The sequence below is a fragment of the Barbus barbus genome (genome assembly GCF_936440315.1).
Source record: "Barbus barbus genome assembly, chromosome: 37".
In the NCBI taxonomy this organism is placed as follows: domain Eukaryota; kingdom Metazoa; phylum Chordata; class Actinopteri; order Cypriniformes; family Cyprinidae; genus Barbus; species Barbus barbus.
This window is the reverse complement of record NC_136715.1, coordinates 12357957-12379060: the sequence shown is the minus strand read 5'-3', so window position 1 is coordinate 12379060 and position 21104 is coordinate 12357957. Positions and strand designations below refer to the sequence as shown.

The 21104-nt window shown below is 41.3% G+C and overlaps 1 protein-coding gene across 3 annotated transcripts in view; it reads right to left on the bottom strand.

The window, feature by feature from the left end:
• LOC306857270 (ski oncogene-like) overlaps nucleotides 1–20772 on the bottom strand; it is a 35347-nt gene extending 14575 nt beyond the window's left edge. The window contains exon 1 of one of the 3 annotated variants that reach the window (XM_079397124.1): nucleotides 19517–20772. In XM_079397124.1, the coding sequence (XP_079253250.1) occupies nucleotides 19517–20413 (897 nt within the window). In that variant the 5' untranslated portion in view covers nucleotides 20414–20772. The remainder of the gene's footprint in view (nucleotides 1–19516) is intronic. The other 2 variants (XM_079397125.1, XM_079397123.1) reach the window with 2 other exon arrangements.
• Nucleotides 20773–21104: the final 332 nt, after the last annotated feature.

Genomic DNA, 21104 nt, shown 5'->3' with positions numbered 1-21104 from the left:
TCAAAGGTTTTCAAGAAATAATTCAGCATCAGCATGGATGTAGTAAAACATGAAAAGAAAGAATCATAGTTTCCACAAAAACATTAAGCTGCACAACTCTTTTCAACATTGATAATAACAATAAATGTTTCTTGAGCAGCAAATCACCATATTGATTATTGAAGGATCACGTGACACTGTAGGCTGGAGAAATGAAGCCGAATATTCAGCTTTGCCATCATTGGAATAAAATACATTTTAATATATATTAAAATAAACTGAATTTGAAATAATATTTTGCAATATTACTGTATTTTTTATGCAGCTTAAAATCCTACAAGACTGGGGCCTTGGAGCTAATATGGAGCTAATATGAGTCTAGCCCGCAACGTTCTTTTCCAACGTATCCAATCTCTCCCATTTTCCTTATCCACTGTCTCTGACAAATGAAGCAAAAAGTCAAAATAAGACGACGATTCCAAATTACGTCTGAAAAAGTCTTAGAAACGTTTAAAGGCACAAGCATTGAAGAAATATTCGCCACAAATACGGAATGCAACCAATGCATTATTATTGCACTCACTCATACGTAATTCTTCAACTGGTGATCAATCAGTCATGACAGTTAAAGGATATGCAATTTTGTCAGGGAGCTGTTTTGGTCTGTCAGACACTGAATACACAATCACTTCCTCCCACAGCAACACCTAGCCCTCACACACCAGGAACTTCAAAATGCTTCTGGAAGAACAAGAAAGCTTGTACTTTGCTGTGTATGGCAGACTGATGGCAATAACTGTGACTCCTCCACCAAAAAAGATGCAGTGCTGGGTTTGTTTGGAGGGGCGATAAGGGAGTGAATGCCAAGGGGAGGTCAGGAGGTGTCAGGGTACGGAGAGGCTGCTGAAGTTGTAAAAGCTCCCGCAGTGAAGCGGCAGGGTGAAGTTAGGGTCAGTGCTTAGGGTCTCAACGATGTCACAGCACCTTCAATGTGTCTGCCCTGGGATAAAGGAGGGGTGGCGTGCTGGTAATTGGCTCAACTGAGGCTATAAATCCATCTGAAATTTACTGCTTCCGACCACCCTTCGGCATTCTCAAGCCCTGACGCCATCTAAACACTGACAATTGACAACACAGAGGTGCTGTTAAGACGGCACAGACATCCTCCGTGCAACTCCAAGCCCTAGCACAATAGTGTGCAACCATCTAGGAGGGAGTCCATCACTTGACCTTTAGCAGCGTGTCCATTTAAGACTACGGCTAATCACTGCAAGTGGACCTACAGTAATGGAAAACACACCAGTTTTCTGTGAAACGCTTTCAGGGCCCGTGCATTTGCGAGCGAGGCAGAAATGGGGAGTGGGCCCTATAATTAAGGTTTGATACAGCCAAGGCTGGGAATGGATTTTTTTAATTTTGTTTTACAGTCACTTTGAAAGCCCAATGTTCCCCCAGCATTCGTCAAAACAAACATAAGTGCGGCAGAATGGAGGTGGAAGTGCTAATGGATGTCGTAGAATGACAGGAAGCATTAGAAACAACAGGAGAAGAAAAACAGAGGATTTGGGGGCGAAAAAGAGCTAACTGCTGAGTAAAAGTGCCCAGAACTCCGTCATTGAGCGTTTTTACAAAGTACAAGACATACAAGGTTGAAATTGGGTGTTATTACAGAACTGTCTTAGGAGCTGTCACATCTGTACATAGAAACCTTGCATTTTGGAAAAATCCCTTTTCCATTTTTCCATGAAGTAGTACCTACATCCACATGGAACACATTCAGTGCAGCTTAAAGCAGATGATTACATAAAGAGATTAATAGGGAAACAGAGAGGCTCATTCTTCCATAAAGCAGCAAAGAAGGACACATACTCTCTCAGGACAGGAAACCTAACGATGGAAAAACACGATACATCCTTCAAATAAAAGCTTGGATGGTGTCTGGTTCCAGTCAGTTTTTGCTTTGAATGTCTTGTCAAAAGATACAAATTTGATGCATGAAATCTTCCACAAAACCAAAAAGGTATAAACGTGTGGAAAAATGAAAATTCTGTCACCATTCACTTACTTTCTTCTGAAGAATACAAAAGAAGATATTTTGAAGAATGTTGGTAACCAAACCATTAAAAAAAAAAATGTCTTCTTGTAGATTCCATAGAAGAAAGTCATAGATGTTTGGAACGATGAGGGTGAGTAAATGATGACATAATTTTCATTTTTGTGTGATTGGTTTTCAATTTACAAACCTGTCAGATAATGAACATGACGCATGCCTGATGAAAAGACCCATTTATATATTTCATGCTGACTTGGAGATGGTTTAGCTGGTGAGGCTGGTTTAGCATCCTAAATTGGAGACTAGAGGGGACCAGCAAGGCTAATTTTTTCAGCAGGCATTACATTATTCTGCTCATTTGATGTGCTGTCTGCTTTGTAACCCTAAAAATTCCTGGAAACTTCTTTTTCCTGGACCATTTTCATTTTACAGCACTCCTCTGAATCTGAAAGGGCCAATGTTTTTCTCCATAGCAACTGCATAACATCTTGAGATCAGCTCTGACTCAACCAACAAAACACAACAAAATACCAAATTCGCCATCTCTACTTTTAGGGCGTTTGCAGACCAGACCCTCTCCCAGTCCTGCTTCTGCAGCTAACATTAGCCAGGCAATCTTCTGGACACTTTTTAAATGGACCCTCACACCTGACATCCATTAAACATGTACTTTTGCTAGCACTCTGCACCTATAAAGCCTGTGAAGTACCTTCATTTTAACCGAATTGTGGCTGGTTTACACATAATCTGGTGTTTCAGAACTTGTGCCAAAATGGCTGACAGTTAGAGTATCTTAACAGTGAGTCAGCACCAGCTCAGGTCTGACACATGAGTGAGAATGAAGATACAGGCCAGTGTATTATATCAATGTCTCCTGAGTGTGCTGTGTGTATGTTCCCTGTGTTTCGAGGACACGCTATTCTGTGCGTCTGATCCGGTCAGAAGGATTAGGGCCCAGTGCTCCTGTTCTGAGCCCTGTCTCTAAAGAGGGCCTATAGGGTTAGCATGTAATCTCCCAGCACCAATCCACACTGACCCATGTGTCCTGTCCACTAACAGCTGAGGCACATTTGTCTGTCTGTGTCTCTTCATATGATCTATATGCTGGAACATTTATGATGCATGTGTACTGATATAAAATCTTTTTTAATAGAAATTAAATTACAAAATTATTAAAACCAGTCATTTAAAATGTTATTTGTGAAAGTGAATTTAGAAATAACAAAATAACAGTACAGTATGAAAATGGATATTCTATTTAAGATTCGCTAAATTGCCTGTTACATTAAACAGTATTGTTAAATTATTAATGTTTTGTGTTGATGGTAAAGATATTCTAAACATAAAAATATAACAAACTATAACAACAATAACTAAATTTGAAAAAGTATTAATATTAGTACTGGTATGCTGGCAATGGTTTGAGTAAACATTTATTAAAAGTAAGCTTTTGATTTTGTGTAATCATTTAAAAAAAAAAAAAAAAAAAAATCACAATAAATCACTATAATTAAATGTTAGCTTTACTGATTATTGACTGATTTTTAAATTGAGACCTGGTAAGTAATTCTAATAACGGATTATTATAAAGATCACCTTCAATTAAATTGGTAACAGTTTATTACCTATAGTTAATGCATTAGATATAAAGGTTAATGTTAAATTCTGGACATACTAATACAGTTAATATTAGGTTGTATAAATGAACATTTAGTTAATGTATTTTAAACCAAGATAAATTAACAATAAACAATACTATATTTATAAAATAAGACATGCCATAAAGAAATCGTTGTTCATTGTTAGTTCAGGATACAAATGCATTAAGCAATGTCAGCCAAGTGAATTTTATTGCAAAGTGTTACCATTAAGTTTTAATTCTTAAAAAAGATTGGAAGATTCCTTTTAAAAATGCTAAAATGTGCCGTGTTACTGTATAAGGCCAATGGTGAATTGGCAGCCAGTACGCAAGCAGGCGTGCACACACACACACTTACACACCCGTATACCCACACAGCGAGCCTGTGAGAACGAGAGCACAGGGTGAACAGACACCAGTATGGCAGGGAGGAGAGGCTTTGCTCAGGAACTCAATAATAACTTTGAGCAGTCTAGCCAAGAGGCTGGAGACCCAGACTGTGGCTGTTCCATCCTCCAGCACTTCCCCCCTCTGCAGCCCTGGGCTCCTCCCTCTGCCCTGGCCTGTGTCTGCTCCACAGGACTAATGCATTTTGCAGACAGCCTAGAGACTTAAAGAGACATAAACCACATTTTTCCTCCCTGAATCACTGTTGTTGATGTAACCACTAACTCAGAACAGAGATCATTATTTCCAGACGTTTATTCAAAATCTCCCGCTCTCACTCTCTTTCTTATTACTCTTTCCTCTCTTGGAACTCGGGAGACCTCGACATGACACGGAAAAGTGAGGGAGAGACAGCTTGAAACATGTTAAGAGCCTGTCAATAAATCCCGGGCCAAATGCTCAAACCACACCACCCTCCGAACGCATCTTTGATGTGCAACTCACCAGCCTGGAGAAGCTCTTGTCAAGTGCAATCAGAGGTCCTGGCGTAAAATGCATTTGAAGTCATTATTATAATAATTATAAGGGGCAAATCCAATAGGCAAGATCAGACAGCGCTGAAACAGAGCAGATCCAGCTGTTGGGAGTTGGGATGCACACTTCTGCCCGTAAATCAACAGAGATTACATTACTGCTGTCTGCCGGGCAGGGAATAATGATGGATCTGAATGCTAAATGCATCAGTCTGAGAGAGAAAAGCTGCGTGCGGGATTCAGAGCAAAGTGGGAAGTGCCGTCTGTCTCCAGCAGACCCCCTTTCAGGAAACGCTGGCGCTGTAAATATGGGCAATTTAGTTTTGCATGTGCACCAACATGCTTCAGAGACTGTTAGAGATACAGTAGCCTGGAGTAAAGGGATCGTTTACACAAAAAATAAATAATTTACTCACCTTTGCGACATTCCAAATCTGCAGGACTTTTTTTTTTTTGTTTTATGTTTTTGGTGAATACAGAGAAAGTCCCCATTGACTTTCATTGTATTGACGGCAACAAATGAAAACTTCTTCAAAGTATCTTCTTTTGTGGTCTGCTGAAGAAAGAAAGTCATATAAATTTGGAACGACACGAGGGTGAGTAAATGACAGAATTTTCTTAGTTGTGTGAACTATCCTTTTAAAAATCCTCTCGAACCAAGGTCTCACCTGCTTGCAGTAGGCGTCTAAGGATTTGAGCAGATTTAACCGCAAATGTCTAACACAGTGTCTACCATCTGAGCTGTGAGACAGCATGGAGCCAGGCGCCCTAGTGAAGTAGAGCAGAATACCACAGCCAGGAAATAATTAAAAATTCAATGGGCTTGAGTGACACAGAAACCTTCAAGGGCGTGCCTGCCAAACACAGTTTTTACTCTTCCACTGTCAGCATTTTTCGTCCTCCATAGAGGATGCTGAAACGAGTGGGGGCCATAAAGAGACTGGAAACTCAACCACGTTGAGATACGCAAGATGGAAATGAGGCAGGAAACAAAAACAAGGCCAAGAAGTTGGAAGAAGGTCATTGCGCTTCTGACTGAATTTCTTAATGAAAAGAATACAGGACCAAATTTGTCTTTACACCCTCTCAGTTTGATTCTGTTAACTGATATTTACGAGAGGGCATTGTTACTTGAGCTGCCAAAGGTGTTAAAGTCGGTTCAGCCTCTGTGGAGGATATCATTTCTAAAGGAATCCGGACTTGATCAGACCTGAAAAGCCCAATGAGCAAAGTGCATGCAAAATAGGATTGTAGAACAGTAGAATATCAGACAGGAATTTAGGCAGTGTGCGTGAATTCCACAATCATTTTTTCCCCTGACCTTTTGAATTGATTGTAGCAACATAATATAAACAAATCCGAATGCTATTTTGAATTGACACCAAGAAAGAGATTTTTTTATTACTTCTATCTCATTATTATTCCGTTCCGTGTCAGTGGGGCTGTTTGAAGTTTCAGAGCGAATTGATGAGGCACATGATGACGCATATCGACACAAAACTCATTCGTTGACTCACCAAGGGTCCAACTTCTCGCCATCTGTGTGAATCACGTCTGCTGTCCTGCCTTGTAAAATTCCCTCCGTGGACAGACGCATGTAAAAAGATGCCTGCATAAAGCTCACTTCCCACCAACTAAAGCTCCAAGGTATTTTAAAGGGGAGAAAGGCAATGAACTTCTGACCTGCAATAGAAAGCTGTGGAGGAAGTGCAGGAGCTTAGGGGCATCCAGAGTGCCTTGCCATGTCTCACCCTGCAAGGCTGTAAAAAAAAAACCTAAAACTCCAACTTTCAAGCCTTTTATGGCTGCCAGATGGTGGGGGAGTCTGTGTGCCCCTGGACCCCTTGTTTCTGGACTTGTCTTCAGCTCTAGTAAAACTAGCTGACCTCGGTGAACTGACATTCACTCTCTATCTAGCCATATATCTATCAGAATAGCTGTCTGTCCCATCTATTGATTTAAATATCTATATCTATTTGAATATATATCTGTATGTATCTATCTCAAATTTTTTTCTTCACTGTCCACATCCAGGTCAAAGAGAGTTTACAAGTACAAGATCACCATTTGAAAAAAAAAAACATTCAATCAATAATTTTCTCTGCTAGTTATCAATTCAAGAGAGCTTCCCCAACCCCCCAAAACACAACAACTGCCATCAGCTCCACCCTTTTACCTCAGCTGCCATTGCTTTTATTTTCTCTGGTGATAGGAGGCTTGTGTTGTTGTTTATGTCCTGTAATTCAACCTGACCTCCCAACAACCCCAGCCGGGACTTCCTGGGCCATTAGGGGTGCTGGGACTGCAGGCAATTGAAGTGATAGAGCTTAACGCTCTCCTCATTAAGCTGACAGGGCTGCTGTAAAACACAGAGGACTGGACCACTCCTTTTCACACCAGTCAAATGACATCAAATGGCATCAGTTGGGTCTGATTTGAAGCTATGTGTATTAGATGAAACAACTTGAGGTGACCTCCTGTCAATCTTTAAGACAAGTCAGCTGTTTAAAAAGTAAAACAAGCAGGAAAAGAATGAAATATTTAAGCATGACAACAGCAGGGCCCAATTCTTTTGATACAAGCATTTGACCAGTTTAATCAGCAACGTCTGACTGAAGGCGGCCAAAGAAACTCATTAGCCATGCATTTCCATGCATTCTTGAAAATCCCCTTGGGCTTGAAAATGCATAAATATGATTACCAACACCATGTGCCCTCAGCCTGATCCCTAATCTTCTTTCTAAATTCTTCAACTGTTTAAGCTTAAGTCACTTTCTTATTTTTACAGGCTAGCTCTCATTTGGCGTCTTTCTCCACCATGGACAGAAAACTCTATATTCATGAGAAGCTTTAATTGAAAGAAGGGAGGGGAGCCCTAAATTTGTTTTTTGTGTCAGCCAGCAGGGACAAATGCAGCTTCAGCACATTTTCTTCATATTCTCTGGTGGAAAAGAAGGAGAGAGAGATGAAAGGAGGAGAGGAAGAAAGAAGAGAGAGATTACAGACACTGAACTGGTGGTGCTAAAAGGAGCGGAAATCATACATAAAGGACAGTCTGAATCTCTGATTCTAAATAAAGACACAATCCTTCCAAAAGACACCTCTTTGGCCCATTTTCAGTAAAAATCAGACAGGGAGGTTGTTTGCATTCCAGGAAACATCTCCCACTTTCTGCATATGCAGCACTTGGTTTCCTTGCTGAATGCTGAACACTTCAGCGGCCACAGCTGTCTCAGGTTTTTGCAGCAAAGCTTCAAGCAAGCAAAACACAAGCCAAGGATTGTCAGGGATTTCAATGAAAATGCAGTGTTATAAATGACCTTGAAGAACTGGTAAAAAAAAAAAAAAAAAAAAACATGGTGGGGAGGCAAAAACCTACTTCCAAATCTGCTCTGTTGGGTTTCTTTCATGAAACATTTGATTAGCGCTCTATACGTTTCCAGAGTTGCTTTTTTTCTGTGGCACATTTGTGATTTTCAGACAGAGATTTGGGATGAAGACAACTTACATTTCTGAATAGCCAAGAACAGCCTTATTAACAGACCTTGTTAAAACAGCATAAAAAATTTTTAAAAGCCAAGTGGCCTGTAACAACCCCTCCTAGCTGTGCATGTCCCTGGCAGTTCCCCTCATAAGGTTTCACTTTCCTCATAGGATGAAAATGACCTTAGAACAGTAAAAGCAGACAAGGAGTGCTCACCAGATGTGAGCGGAGAAAACCGAGAGAGGAGGGAGTACAGAAGAAAGAGAGAGTGAGAGGAAGAGAGACGGAGAGAGTGCAAAAAACATTTGCCTGAAGAATTTACTGCCAAACCCAGAGAAGTCCTTTGATTAAGGTTCAAGTGGAGTTGCTTGGGTTTCTGGGATATCTCAGGAGCACTTATCCAGTGGCGAGGCCGGTTAAGGGAAGAAATAGACAGCAACAGCCAGAAAGAAAGAGTTTGGTAGAAAAAACGCATTCCCAACCAAAGTCCCTTCCAAACCAACAGGTTCGGCCTCAAACATGTATACTCCCCCCAACCCCCCTACAGGCAAATGCCAGTGTCATTCCACACCCCTGTGCACCTGCCAGGCACACAAAGGGCCACTTCCTCCCACTATCTCTAGCCAAGGCCCCTGATCCCATTTAATGCAGCCTGCACCACAACAAAGGGAGATAAATTAGGGAGAAGGCTTGATGATAGGGTGACTAATCCTTTTGGAAAGCCTAATTCTATCAGTGGCCCGTACAGTTGGACCAGCTATAATGTGTGAATTGAGCAGCACGCGTAGCCGCAGATTTGTCAGAGTGACCGTTTCGCAGAAAACGGTCAGTTGTGTCATGGCTGTTTTACTGCGGTTGTAATTCATGCTTGCAGGGTTTGACCCAGACATTCCTTTCTTATCATACCCATTTAGGTTTTTATATGTATGTCCTGCGGTATCAACTTTTCATAAGACTCCCGCCAGGGAAAAACTTGTTTTTGCCCATGAGAGATCGTAGACAGGCCCTGCTGAAAAAAACATGGCTAAAAATGACCAGTTATGCATGCATGTGCACTGTAAAAAAAAAAAAAAAAGTTGAGCCAACTTAAAATTTTAAGGCAGCCAGCTTTTTGCAGATTTTTGAGTTCTCTCAACTTATTTTTGTAGGAGATTCTCAACTTTTTGTTGTATAAACTTAAAACAACAAGTTGAGAAAACTGCTAAAGCTGGTTGCCTTAAAAATTTTTTTTTTTTTTTTTTTTTTTACAGTGTGGGAGTATTAAATTGATAATGTTACAAAACATTTCAAACATGGCTGCTGAAAATTCAGCTTTGTCATCGTTGGAATAAATTGCATTTTAAACTATATAAAATTAGAAAACAGTTATTTTAAATTGCAATATTATTATAGTAATTCCAAACATTAATTAAAAAGATGTGTACAGAAAATAGGCCCTTAGACTTCACACATGGCAATTGTTCATGAATCTATGCATGCTGAGCGAATCTTTTACAAGCTGACTTCACGTCTACCACACATCAAAGCTTTGTGCGTCAGTCCAGTCACACAGTAATCCCACATTCCTCACTTCATTCACACTCAACCTCTTCAGCTTTTGCATGCACTCCTCAGTGTTGCCTCCTCCTAACCAAAGTCTCAAACAATCAAAGCCTCCTGTCGCGCCATAGCCCAGGTGAGCTGATGACTCCACAGTCGCAGACAAGCAAACCAAGAGCGCTATATGGCGAAGCCAATTAAACCGAAGCTGCTCGAAGGAACAAGGATTACCCCGTTTACAATAAGCCACAAAGCAGCTTGGATTTTTAAAAGAGAGGCTGTAAGCTAGCAGCTAGCTTTCTGTCCTCCTTGACCACAATAGCGGGTACCCAATTTAAGACACAGGGCTGATAATAGCTGGGTCATTATGGGATCAGAGGCTGCCTATTTCAGGCAGCTCTGCTTTGGCCTGCCCGGGCTCAGGCTGCCCGTGTCTGTGGTCACTGGCGCACTATAAATAAAAGCAGACACTGGTACAGGCACGCTATCACATTGCCCTACAAGCCAGAGAGGAAGGAAAGACACCCCAGCCAGAAAAGTTTCAGCAGCCAGTCTTCAGTGTCACATGGTCCTTCAGAAATCGTTCTAATATGCTGTTTTGGTGCTTAAAAACACTTAATTATAGTCAATGTTCAAAACAGTTGTGCCGTTTAATAATTTTGTGGAAACCAGAATACACTTTCAGGATTCTTGATGGAAAGAACTTCAATATTTGTAATATTATAAACATCTTACTGTCATTTTTGATCAATTTAATGCATGTTCGTAGTATGTAAAATCTTTTATTAGTCTGTTTTATAGCATTGGCATTTATATTCTTAATATCTAGAATATGCTGAGCTGACTGTCCCTCCCCCGAGCATGTCCCCCTCACTGCAGAGAGAGAATGAGAGAGAGACAGACAGAGAGAATGGATGGATTAGAAGGAGAGAGAAAGAAGCCAAGGCAGAGCACAACTGAGTAATTGATGGTGACATGTCTGTAACAACACATCAGGCTGTTTGAATAAAGCTCCTTCCTAGGAGAAATGGAGAGAATGGAGAAAGAGAGAGAAGTGATGGAACAGATGCTTGGAATTAGAGTAGCCAGTGAGGGGGTGTCATCCGCAAAAAAAGAAAGTGGCAACAGTTTTGGTTCTGAATTAATTGGCCCCCACAACCTCACTGTGCTGTATAGAGCGAGAAGGCAGCCGTGCTGAATGCGTTTGATATGGGCTCTTGCTCCAGGCTTCGGCGTCGCATTGCTAAAGGCTCCAATAGCAGAAATTTTGTACGTGTTTAACAGCACACCACATTTCATTGTGCTTCGCTAGCATTTAATACCTGATCTCCACTGCCAAGCAGAAATCTGGCACACACTCAAGTCACTGGGGGAGATGGCTTACAAGAGGTCTGCTTGTTGGTGCCACTGAAGAACATAAAAGAACAAGTTTCCTTCTCTCTTCTGTATCCTTTTAACTGTCTTTTTTCTTTTTATTCATCAGCTTTTGCCTTTTAACTTACCGGAAAGTAGAGTAACAAGAAAAGCAGGTTAAACTGAAGAAGAAAGACAAAGAACAAACATCTTCATATTGTAAGCATGTGTACTGTGCTCTGCACCATGGATACTGATATTTTTTTTGTAAAAAATAAAAATTACATTTAAGAAATAGTTCACATGAAAATACCGTCATAATTTACTTTTCTTCATGTTGTTGTTGCAGACTTGTGCGATTGTGGAACACAACAGGAGAACTTCTGAAGGCAGTGAGGGTCATTTTTTTCTCTCCATAAAATGACAATAGGAGTGAAGTACATTCTGGATGAATCTGAATTGAATATAAATTGTAATATGCATGATAAATTCACAGATTAGACGGATTTTGTTCACGAGGCACCGATTCAGTGAATCAGACTTATACAGTTCTTGTAGTCACTGATTCAAAGATATTGAGTAATAACTTTTGGCCTGTGTCTAACACAAATTTGTATGGTTTTAGAAGAATAAGATTATAGCAGTCATATGCATCTAAATGTATAGTGTTATGGGCTTTACAAACGATAACTATTAAGTTTTAGTAATAGCTGTAATTCTATAAAATAAGGGAAGCTCACAACACAGATATAATGATAACAAGACAAAGGAGTGATCAGAAGATTTTTTTTCTCCAGCTGATGAATGATAAAAACATTGACAAATCAATCAGAATTCACCGGCTCGAGCATTTAAAGCAGCAGACAACAAAAGTGCAGTGCATGTTTATAATAAACAGAATATTATCGTCCATTGCTATGGATGCTAATATAGTTATCTGTACAGTTACAGTTCTTTGTGTGAACAGACCAAGTTTTTGGAGCTTATGTATGGACTTTCAGTATGGATTGGTTGTCTCTGCATTAAAATAATGACAAGAGGGCAAATAAATAATGAGAGAATAAATTTTTTTTCAGGTAAATTATTCCTTTAAATAACTGTAGATGTACTGCATGTATTATGCAGTCAATTTGCTAAAGCATGGAAAAGGGAATATTTTTAATCAGATGATTTTGATTGACTAAACATGGTACTTGATAGCATTAGCCTTAGAAAGATGAAGTATAGAAAAGCAACTTTATAGTATATATGATAGTATATATGAGTGGAAAATGGAGGCCTTGCCAGCTGTCTGAGGGCTGGAGAAGTGAATCAGCCTTTCTGGAAAAATCTGAATGTGCCTCATAACCCAAAGCCTCAAACGCAGGAAAACCTCCATCCTTGCACCACCCAGAGAGCAGGAGCGAGAGAGAGAGACACAGACTCGCACTCTTCTGAAGCCGAGAGGCTTAGGGAAATCAGATCAGATCAGGTCATCCTGACATCACCATTTCTTGTTTTTTTTTTGTTTTTTTTGCGAGGCTGGGACAGAACCTTGTATTCCTCAGTAACACAATCACTACAACAAGGCCTGGATATGAGTGTTGCAGAGACTTGTTTGTGTATCTGTTAAAGAGAGAAAGTGTATGTGTGTGTGTGAGAGAGAGAAAGACAGGCAGAGTGAGCAGTGAGTGAGCGAGCATGAGAGCTGGCATGCTCTCCTCAGCCCACCAGCCAGGAAGCATCAAGTTCTTATTTAGCACAGGAAGAGCAGCTTTGCTTAGCAACTAGACTGACTCTCCAATCACAGAAGTTTTCTGAATAATGCTGCTTGGACGTGGAGCGAGAGCCGTCTGTGTGCTTCTGAGGAGTGAACGAGAGGCCACAGGCTGCTTGAAAACACAAAATCCATCTTTTCATAAAAGGTCCAGACAGCTCACGTAAAAAAAACAAAACAAACAAAACCAAAGCAGGAGCTTTTTCCCTTAGCCTAGAAAAGAACCAACTTTCAATGTGTGGTTTAGAAAATACAGCTTGCTCATAATTTAATCAAATCACTATTTTATATTTTAAAAAAGTTTACCTGCAAGTGAAAATTCATTATTTACTCACCCTCATGCTGTTGCAAACCCATAGGACTTTCAAGCTTAAAATGCACAGTGAAAGCATCATGAAACTAGTCCATTACACTTACGCATTATGTTCCAAGTCTTCTAAATTCCTGTGACATGTGGAACAGACCAAAACCTGCCATGTTTACTGATAATTTTCCCTTCATGGGAACAATGCATCAGAAACAGATTGGCCTAAATTGCAAAAGAAGAACTCAGATTGGTTTTGCCAAAAAATTAATAACAACTGGATCATTGATATGATAACTGTGTAGTATCTGTTCTTGCAGTGGGAAGTCGTAGCCTAATGGTTAGAGATTCGGACTCGTAATCCAAAGGTTGCAGGTTCGAGTCTCAGATCCGGCAGGAATTGTAGGTGGGGGGAGTGAATGTCCAGCGCTCTCTCCACACTCAATACCACGACTGAGATGCCCTTGAGCAAGGCACCGAACCCCCAACTGCTCCCCGGGTGCCGCAGCATAAATGGCTGCCCACTGCTCCAGGTGTGTGTTCACTGCTGTGTGTGTGCACTTTGGATGGGATAAATGCAGAGCATGAATTCCGAGTATGGTTCACCATACTTGGCCGTATGTCACTGTCACTTACTTCGCTCAAGAACAAGGGCAAGGGTTGATAGCAAGATTTTTAGTGAATTTTGACTTACATTTGGGTCTGTTTTCTACACAAAGGTATAGAATGACTGTAGAAGACTTGACAAGACTTGACTTGACAATCCAAGAGTTGCATGGTTAACTTTTAATGTTGTGTCTGTGAAGGTTTATTAATTATTATTCAGCTTGACAGCTCCATTCACTTATACTGTAAAGAGTGGCCAGGATTTTCAAAATTTCACCTTTTATGCTCAGAAGAAATTTAGCTTCATGAGGGTGAGTAAATCATGGTAAATTTTCCATTTTTGTTCCCTTTAAGGCCTCAGAGGGAAGCAGAGATTGGACAGGAAACAATGAGGGGAGGGGGCAAGTTTTAAACTCACTTCATCTACACTGAGCAAGTAGTCACGTGCATTAGCTTGACCACAGCTCTGACATTAATTGCTACTATTAATAGTATAAAAAGTTTATAAACATTGTAATTTGCATTTTACTAACTGAAATTGTCTGTCTTTGGATAATTTTAAAACAGTTATTCGGCAAATGGAAGATGACTCAATGATATGCAACGGTTTTAAGTGTTTTTAGTTTGTTTGTGTTGTGAATATTTCTGATGAAACTGATTGTATTGCTGCCCATTTTGGCCAGGACACTCCTGTGAAAAAGATTTTAAATCTCAGAGAGTCTCTTCTGGTTAAATAAATAAAAAAAAATAATAATTATGCTTGGCTAAAATATAGATTCTTCCTCATTACCGTCAATCCATGATGTGCAAGCAATACACTTAATGCTATTTGAACATTGGAAGAAAAAAAATTTGAGATTCATAAGCTTATCCTCATAGCTTTGGGGGCAGTCGGTCAGTGGGAGGTTTGTAGGCAAGAGCAACATGCCAGTTTGTCATAAGGCACACGCACGCAGACTGAAGCTGCATCATCCCACAGACTGACCCTGAGGAAACATCTTTACCACACAGTCCTCACCCTTCTCTGAGCAGTTCTAACAGAAGTCGACAGCTGTAGGAAGTAAACGCACTCAAGTATGTCTCAGAACGCCAGATTCTTTCAGTAGCAGTTTAGTTTGGCATATTTGTGTAAAATGTAATTTAAAATAATCACTGTAGGCAAGGTACAATGCAGGGATACGCATCTGAATTCGACCGCATTCAGATCAGGAATACACTTTTTTAATATATTACTAATTTGTTCTGGCTGGCCAAGAAATAACTGAAATTCCAAGTAGATTTAATAAAACTGCATCCTATAGCTCATGAGGATGGATCAGGGAGGGAGCATAAAGTCGTACAAGGTTGTGCATCCAGGGCTCGCAAAATTTCAAAATCCCTAAGTAGCCCTTCGGGCAGGTACTCTTCAGATTTTGGTAGCCCGAAAATTAATTTAACTAGCCCAAATAAAATAAAGACCGACTGGAAAACACAATAGCCCCGGGACGTCGGGCTAGCGATTTTGCGAGCCCTGGCATCTAATGAAGAAGGGTGTAGTCGTGGCCTAATGGATAGAGAGTTGAACTTGTAACCCAAAGGCCATGGGTTCGAGTCTCAGGTCCGGCAGTGAATAACCAGCGATCTCTCCACTTTTAATACAAGGGTGAGTCCCTTGAGCAAGGCACCAAACCCCTAACTGCTTCCCATGCGCCGCAGCATAAATGGCTGCCCACTGCTCCGGGTGTGTGTATGTGTGTTTGCTCACTACTCACTTGGTGTGTACACTTGGATGGGTTAAATGCAGAGCACAAATTCTGAGTACGGGTCACCATACTTGGCCACACGTCACGTCCTTTCCTTTCCTAAAACTAAAGCTTTAGCCATTTCCATCAGAATAAAATTTAATCCGAGTGGACTTCGCAGAGCAGTTTCGGATTAGTGGACTTGCAAGCAGCTCAATTAAGGCACTGGGTTTCTTGCACAGTGGCAGCTGTGTACTTCAGGATTTTCCATCTCCAGAGCAGATGGGTTGCCATATTAATCATGAAGCTGATGATCGCTATCGACTAAGGGGCCTGATCTGAGAAACTTATCATAAAACAACACCACCATCATTCTGCCATCTGTTCCCACAGACTGGTGGCAGTGCCAGCCTGTGCAACTCTAAACCTTATCCGATGCCGTCATCAGACATCATACAGACTTACTCACAAAACAGACGCCTGTTTTAGTGATATTTATTGTGAACTGCATCCCGATTAAAGATCAATACTATTGTGGTCTGGTACCAAATCAACACAGCACCGCAGTGGATGCATTTCATTTTGGCAGCAGACGCAGACAAAAGCCTTGAGACTCATTACCATGGAGGTATTGGTCGTGCAACGGGCACCAAAACGAAGCTAGAGACACAATGAGAGGTGACGGCTTGAGTAACAAAGCTGTTGGGAACAAAAGAGGCGGCAGGTCTTCACCCCAGCATCAGCCAGTGGAGAGCTCCAGCTGACGCCCTTTAAACAAGAGGTCACACAGCAGGGAATAGAGGGCACAACCTCTGAGAGCCCCTGACCACCCCCTCACCTCCATCCCTCCAGGGAGGGGATGAGACAACATCTCTTGGGGACTGTTAAACTATCAAGCCGCCCTTTTAAAATTCAGCCCGTCAGAGAACAGGCGTCCGAAAGTAGATTTTGACTCCGCTAAGTCAAACGCCAAGCAGTCAGTGTTGTTTGAACATCTGATTCCGAGCAGCGGGGGCTGTGTACCGGCCACCGTTATGTGGTACGGACTACGGATGAGCGACCTGACTGTGCTGGATGAATAAGTAGCACTTACTGTGTTTGGGGTGGGGGGTGGGGGGGCAAGCGGATGGAATTGTTGGCAGTCTGGATGCAGAGCAAGGGGCAGCACGGCTGGTGGGACACAGCGCGGGCCACAACGGCGAGGTCAGCAGACAGATGGGAATGGAAATGAGTAGGCCGTGTGCTCATTTGAATCTTTTCCCCACAGCTGATACAGGCATTACAAATGCAAATTCGCCCGCACATGGCGACCTCCATCCCCCAGGCGTGCACATTTATTATGGTCGTGGCCATCTTGGGTCGGACACTCAGTTGATTGGTTTGCTCTCAGGTTGGGAGTCATCTGTAATTTGATAATGTGAGGGAGCGGAACAAAGGGGAGTTTGATATCCCCCCATTTAAAAGCTCCACGGCCCCTCTGCATCCAATTTATTACACAACACTATTCTCACTGGAGTCTTACTTCATTCCTGGCAGGACAATGCACATGCACTTGAAATATGTGGTTTAAGGGAAAGTTGAAAATCCAAATAAAACATCATGACACAACCATTATCAATCCGTTCAACATGGTTAGAAATGGAATAAAACCACCAATTCAGTCTTGGATATAAAAGCAAAAACAGTTTCACAACTATTAAAAAGCTTCAAATAAGTAAAATAAAATAACACTAAAATAATATAATAAAGATAATTATAGAAAATATTAAAATAATAAGTTACAATAACATGTCTAAAAGGTTGTTTAAATGAAATTAAAAATAATTAAATACCATAAAATATGATGAAAAAAATGTTTATTCAGTCTTTGATATAAATGCAAAAACAATTTCACAAATAGTGAAATATTATACAAAATATGAAAAAATATAATCATTTGTTTAAAATGGTAAAAAAATGTAAATTTTATATATATATATATATATATATATATATATATATATATATATATATATATATATATATATATATATACACACACACATTAAAAATATTTAAAGAAATTGACACCAATTTGGTGTGATATTTTGCTGCTTATTTATTTGCAATGCATTTTTCAGTCTTTTATCAAACAACCATCTGTCCAGCTGAAGTACCAATGGCCGAACACGATTGGCCAGACTGTCTGAAAGGAGGGAGGGGGGTTATTGGTTGACTGGCTTTAGAGAGAGGTCACATGTCACAGCCCTTTGACGGCATGTCAAGGCTCTGGCGGACAGGGGCGACAGATTCTTAATGAGAACTCGCCACCCTCTCCCTGCGATCTACCCCATTATGTCAGCCAACCTAGCCTGGATTTTAAATATATTTCAGCTATTAAAAAATAAAGCAAACTCTGTGTACTCTGTATTTCTGCGAACAAGTATATTATCATAAAAATCATGGGGATTCAGAAACCTTATAACCATGGTGACCAGCCTCTCATCAAAGAAATATTTGGATGCAGAATTTCTCTAAAAAGCAAAGAGACGGCATAAAGCAAACATTCTCAGCGAGACTGAAAAGTTATAAGTTTAATTACAAAAATAAAGGGTAAAGAAATAAATGTCTCAATTGAGCTGAGGTTAGGTGAAGTGTGTTTTTTTTATTCAGGTCCGCCGATACACAGCTCCTCATGGACCCAACCAGCTTGCTAACTGGGACACCTCTGACAATGAACCATAGAAACCGCACAAAATTCATCCTTCTGGATACATTATGGCTACTGTACTGTTAGGACAGACCATAGCATCATGGTGAAATGTGCTTATTGTACAATTGAAACAAATGACACGCATAAAAGGTAGAAACTAATCATCTAACAATAACTGCACAAAAAAAGCAGTTTCTTTAGCCAAACCAGACGCAAGGCACAGCAAAGTGCAAACTAGCCACACAGTAACAAATATCAGCCAACACTTTTCCCATAGGGAATTGTTCGTTAAATATACATGACGTTGCATTTCTGAAATGTGCCATGTCTCTCACATTTCCCACAGTAATGAAACTGCATTTGCCACATCATGCATCCCAAGCCTGCTGATGTGACACCATGGTAACACATGCATATATGTGTGTAGACCCATTAGCACGATCACACTCAACAGCTGCTGCGTGGAGGGAGCAGCCAGCCCGAGACTACCATGCTTTTGTCCGCTCTCCGTCTCTCTGACCCTGGCGTGGAGCCTGATCAGACAGTGGGAGACCCAAGGGCAGCGCTGACCCTACACCAACTGCTTTTTGGAGAGTGACCTCAACCCCAACCTGCCCCCCACCCAAAACATACACACAAAACAATGTCCTACACAGCACTCTTCTCCTCCTCCTCCACTACTGGCTTCCCCAAGCCTCCCATAAAATACATAATTGATGCTCCATTTGTCATATGCAGATGCCCCTGAGTGCATCCAGAGGCACAAAATAAATGTGCATGGGGGGGTGGTTGTGGGCAGGACACTAGCTGGCTGGACCTTCATTTCAACACACTCAAAGATAGCAGTAGATTATGTTATTATTACATAATAATAATAAATAAATAAATATTATATATATATATATATATATATATATATATATATATATATATATATATAAAATATGCATCAAATCAAACCCCAAATTAACTAGATTCCAATATGGACAGGTTGTGACGCTGAAAAACAATGGGCAAGACTTACTATGTAAAGTAAGAGGAAAAAAATTACAGACTAAATAAATACTCGAAATGAGGAAAAGTATATGGTTTTGGATGGTGAAACTGAAGAGAAACATGTTTTACATGAAAACAGTTTTTGCTTGATTTGGCATAAACAATTTTGGCACAGGCTCTATGTCATATCCCATGTAAAATCTGGGTTTTGAAGCAAAGCTACTTCTATAGGACAGTGTTCTGAGGTGGCACGAGGTGTAATAGGAGTTGTATGATTAGACAAAGAGAAAGGTCAATAGAAGTGCATGAGACTCAAAGTAAAATACACAAAACACAACACAACACATGAAATGGTCACATCACACACCATTGATCATTTTTATTATAAATATTTGGGAGTTAACTATCTGGAGTAATACGGTCCAGATTTAGATTATCATAATATTTCCGTGCATTTTTAAGAGTTAAGCTCACCTTATAAGATGTCTTGTGCTTGTTCCCCAGGTCAAATTTTCCCTTTAACTCATTGAGGAGCTGCTGCAGTGTGCTGCTTTCCTCTTTCTCACTATAGTCTTGATCCAAAAGAATATAAGCCCTCCAGTTGGACGAGTCGAAGCCCCAGTGACAGGTTCTGTTCTCTAGCCTTTTATGACTGTGCACCACGAACTTGTGGGTCGGGAACATGAGCCTGCAGTCCAAGCACTGAATGCACGCTGCGTTGGGGCTTGTGTAGAGCTCTGGCACGAACAGGCCTTTGCACTTCCCGAAGCATTCGTGGTAAACTTTAAAGCTCTTCTCCGTTCTTTCCAGCTCGATGGAGCACGACAACTCTTTGTCGGCGTGCGGTGGGAACGTGCCGCCGTAGATGAGGGCATTGCAGAGGCGCTCGGCGTCGGTCTGGGTGATCAGTCCGCATGAGGGGGCTGAGAAGGGCAGGATGCCCATAACTTTGAGGATCTCCAGCTGGTCCGCCGTGCACCGGGAGCAGTAGATGTGGAGGTCGTCGCACACCGAGTTGATCTGCTGGAGGGAAAAGTCTCGCAGGACGCTGTTGAGGATCTGCGGCAGGCATAGGCGCTTCTCGCCGCCCACCACAAAGCATGAAATCGTCTCCCGCTCCAGGACTGTCTCGCACCTCTCGGTGGAGCGGTCTGACGGGATGAAGAGGGGTCCCGGCATGACCGGGGGCGTCTGCGCGGGGAGGTTCACCATCACCTCGGCGCCCTTACCGTCCTTCTTGAACAGCATGTCCTGCTGCCACCGGGCAGAGAAGGCTGCGGGTCCGCCGAGGGAGCTCATGGAGCTCAAGTGAAATTGCTTGAGAGTTTGTTGAAGTCCTGGATGCGGCTGAAAGCTGGAGGGAGCCTCCATGTTTAAACCCGGGCAGTCTGATCACAACAGATTCGGTGAACGTGAACGGAAAGAGTCGCTTCAGTCCATGTCAGTTCGGAAAGCGTAAAACGCCGCCTTGTAATCCATCCAACTGCTTCATGTTCAAATCTTAAATCGTACCAGAAAGAACCAGAGTTCCGAGCGACGAGAAAATCCTCCCAAAAGTGTAAAGTTCTGAACGAAATTAAATTTTTAATCCGGCTGTATCACAGACCCGGTGCAACTCAAGCACAAATGTGTGCTTTGTGTAAAGCTCTTCGGCGTAGTTGCCTCCGCTTTACTCTCTTTCTCTCTCACACACACTCCCTCTCTCTCTCTCTCAGTGTTTGTTTGTGTCTGGTTCAGTCATTGAATCCCGGCCAAGAATGTGACTGACTCCCTGGGCTGGCTGTTCCATGAAAAGTCCTCCCTCCCCCTGCAGCCCGAGCAGCTGCAAAAGCGGGAACACAGACTACACACAGAACCACTGCAGCGGAGCAGAGGGAGGAGTTTATTCACAGCGGCTACAGTAACTTTCATTAACAAACTTTAAAGGTCATTTACATTACATTAAAAGCAAGAGCAGTCATTTATGTACATTTGAATTTGAAAATATATGAATCAAAGTATCGTGAAATTAATAGCTACGTTAACTAAATTTCAGAAGGGGTTTGACTGCCTGAATACATTA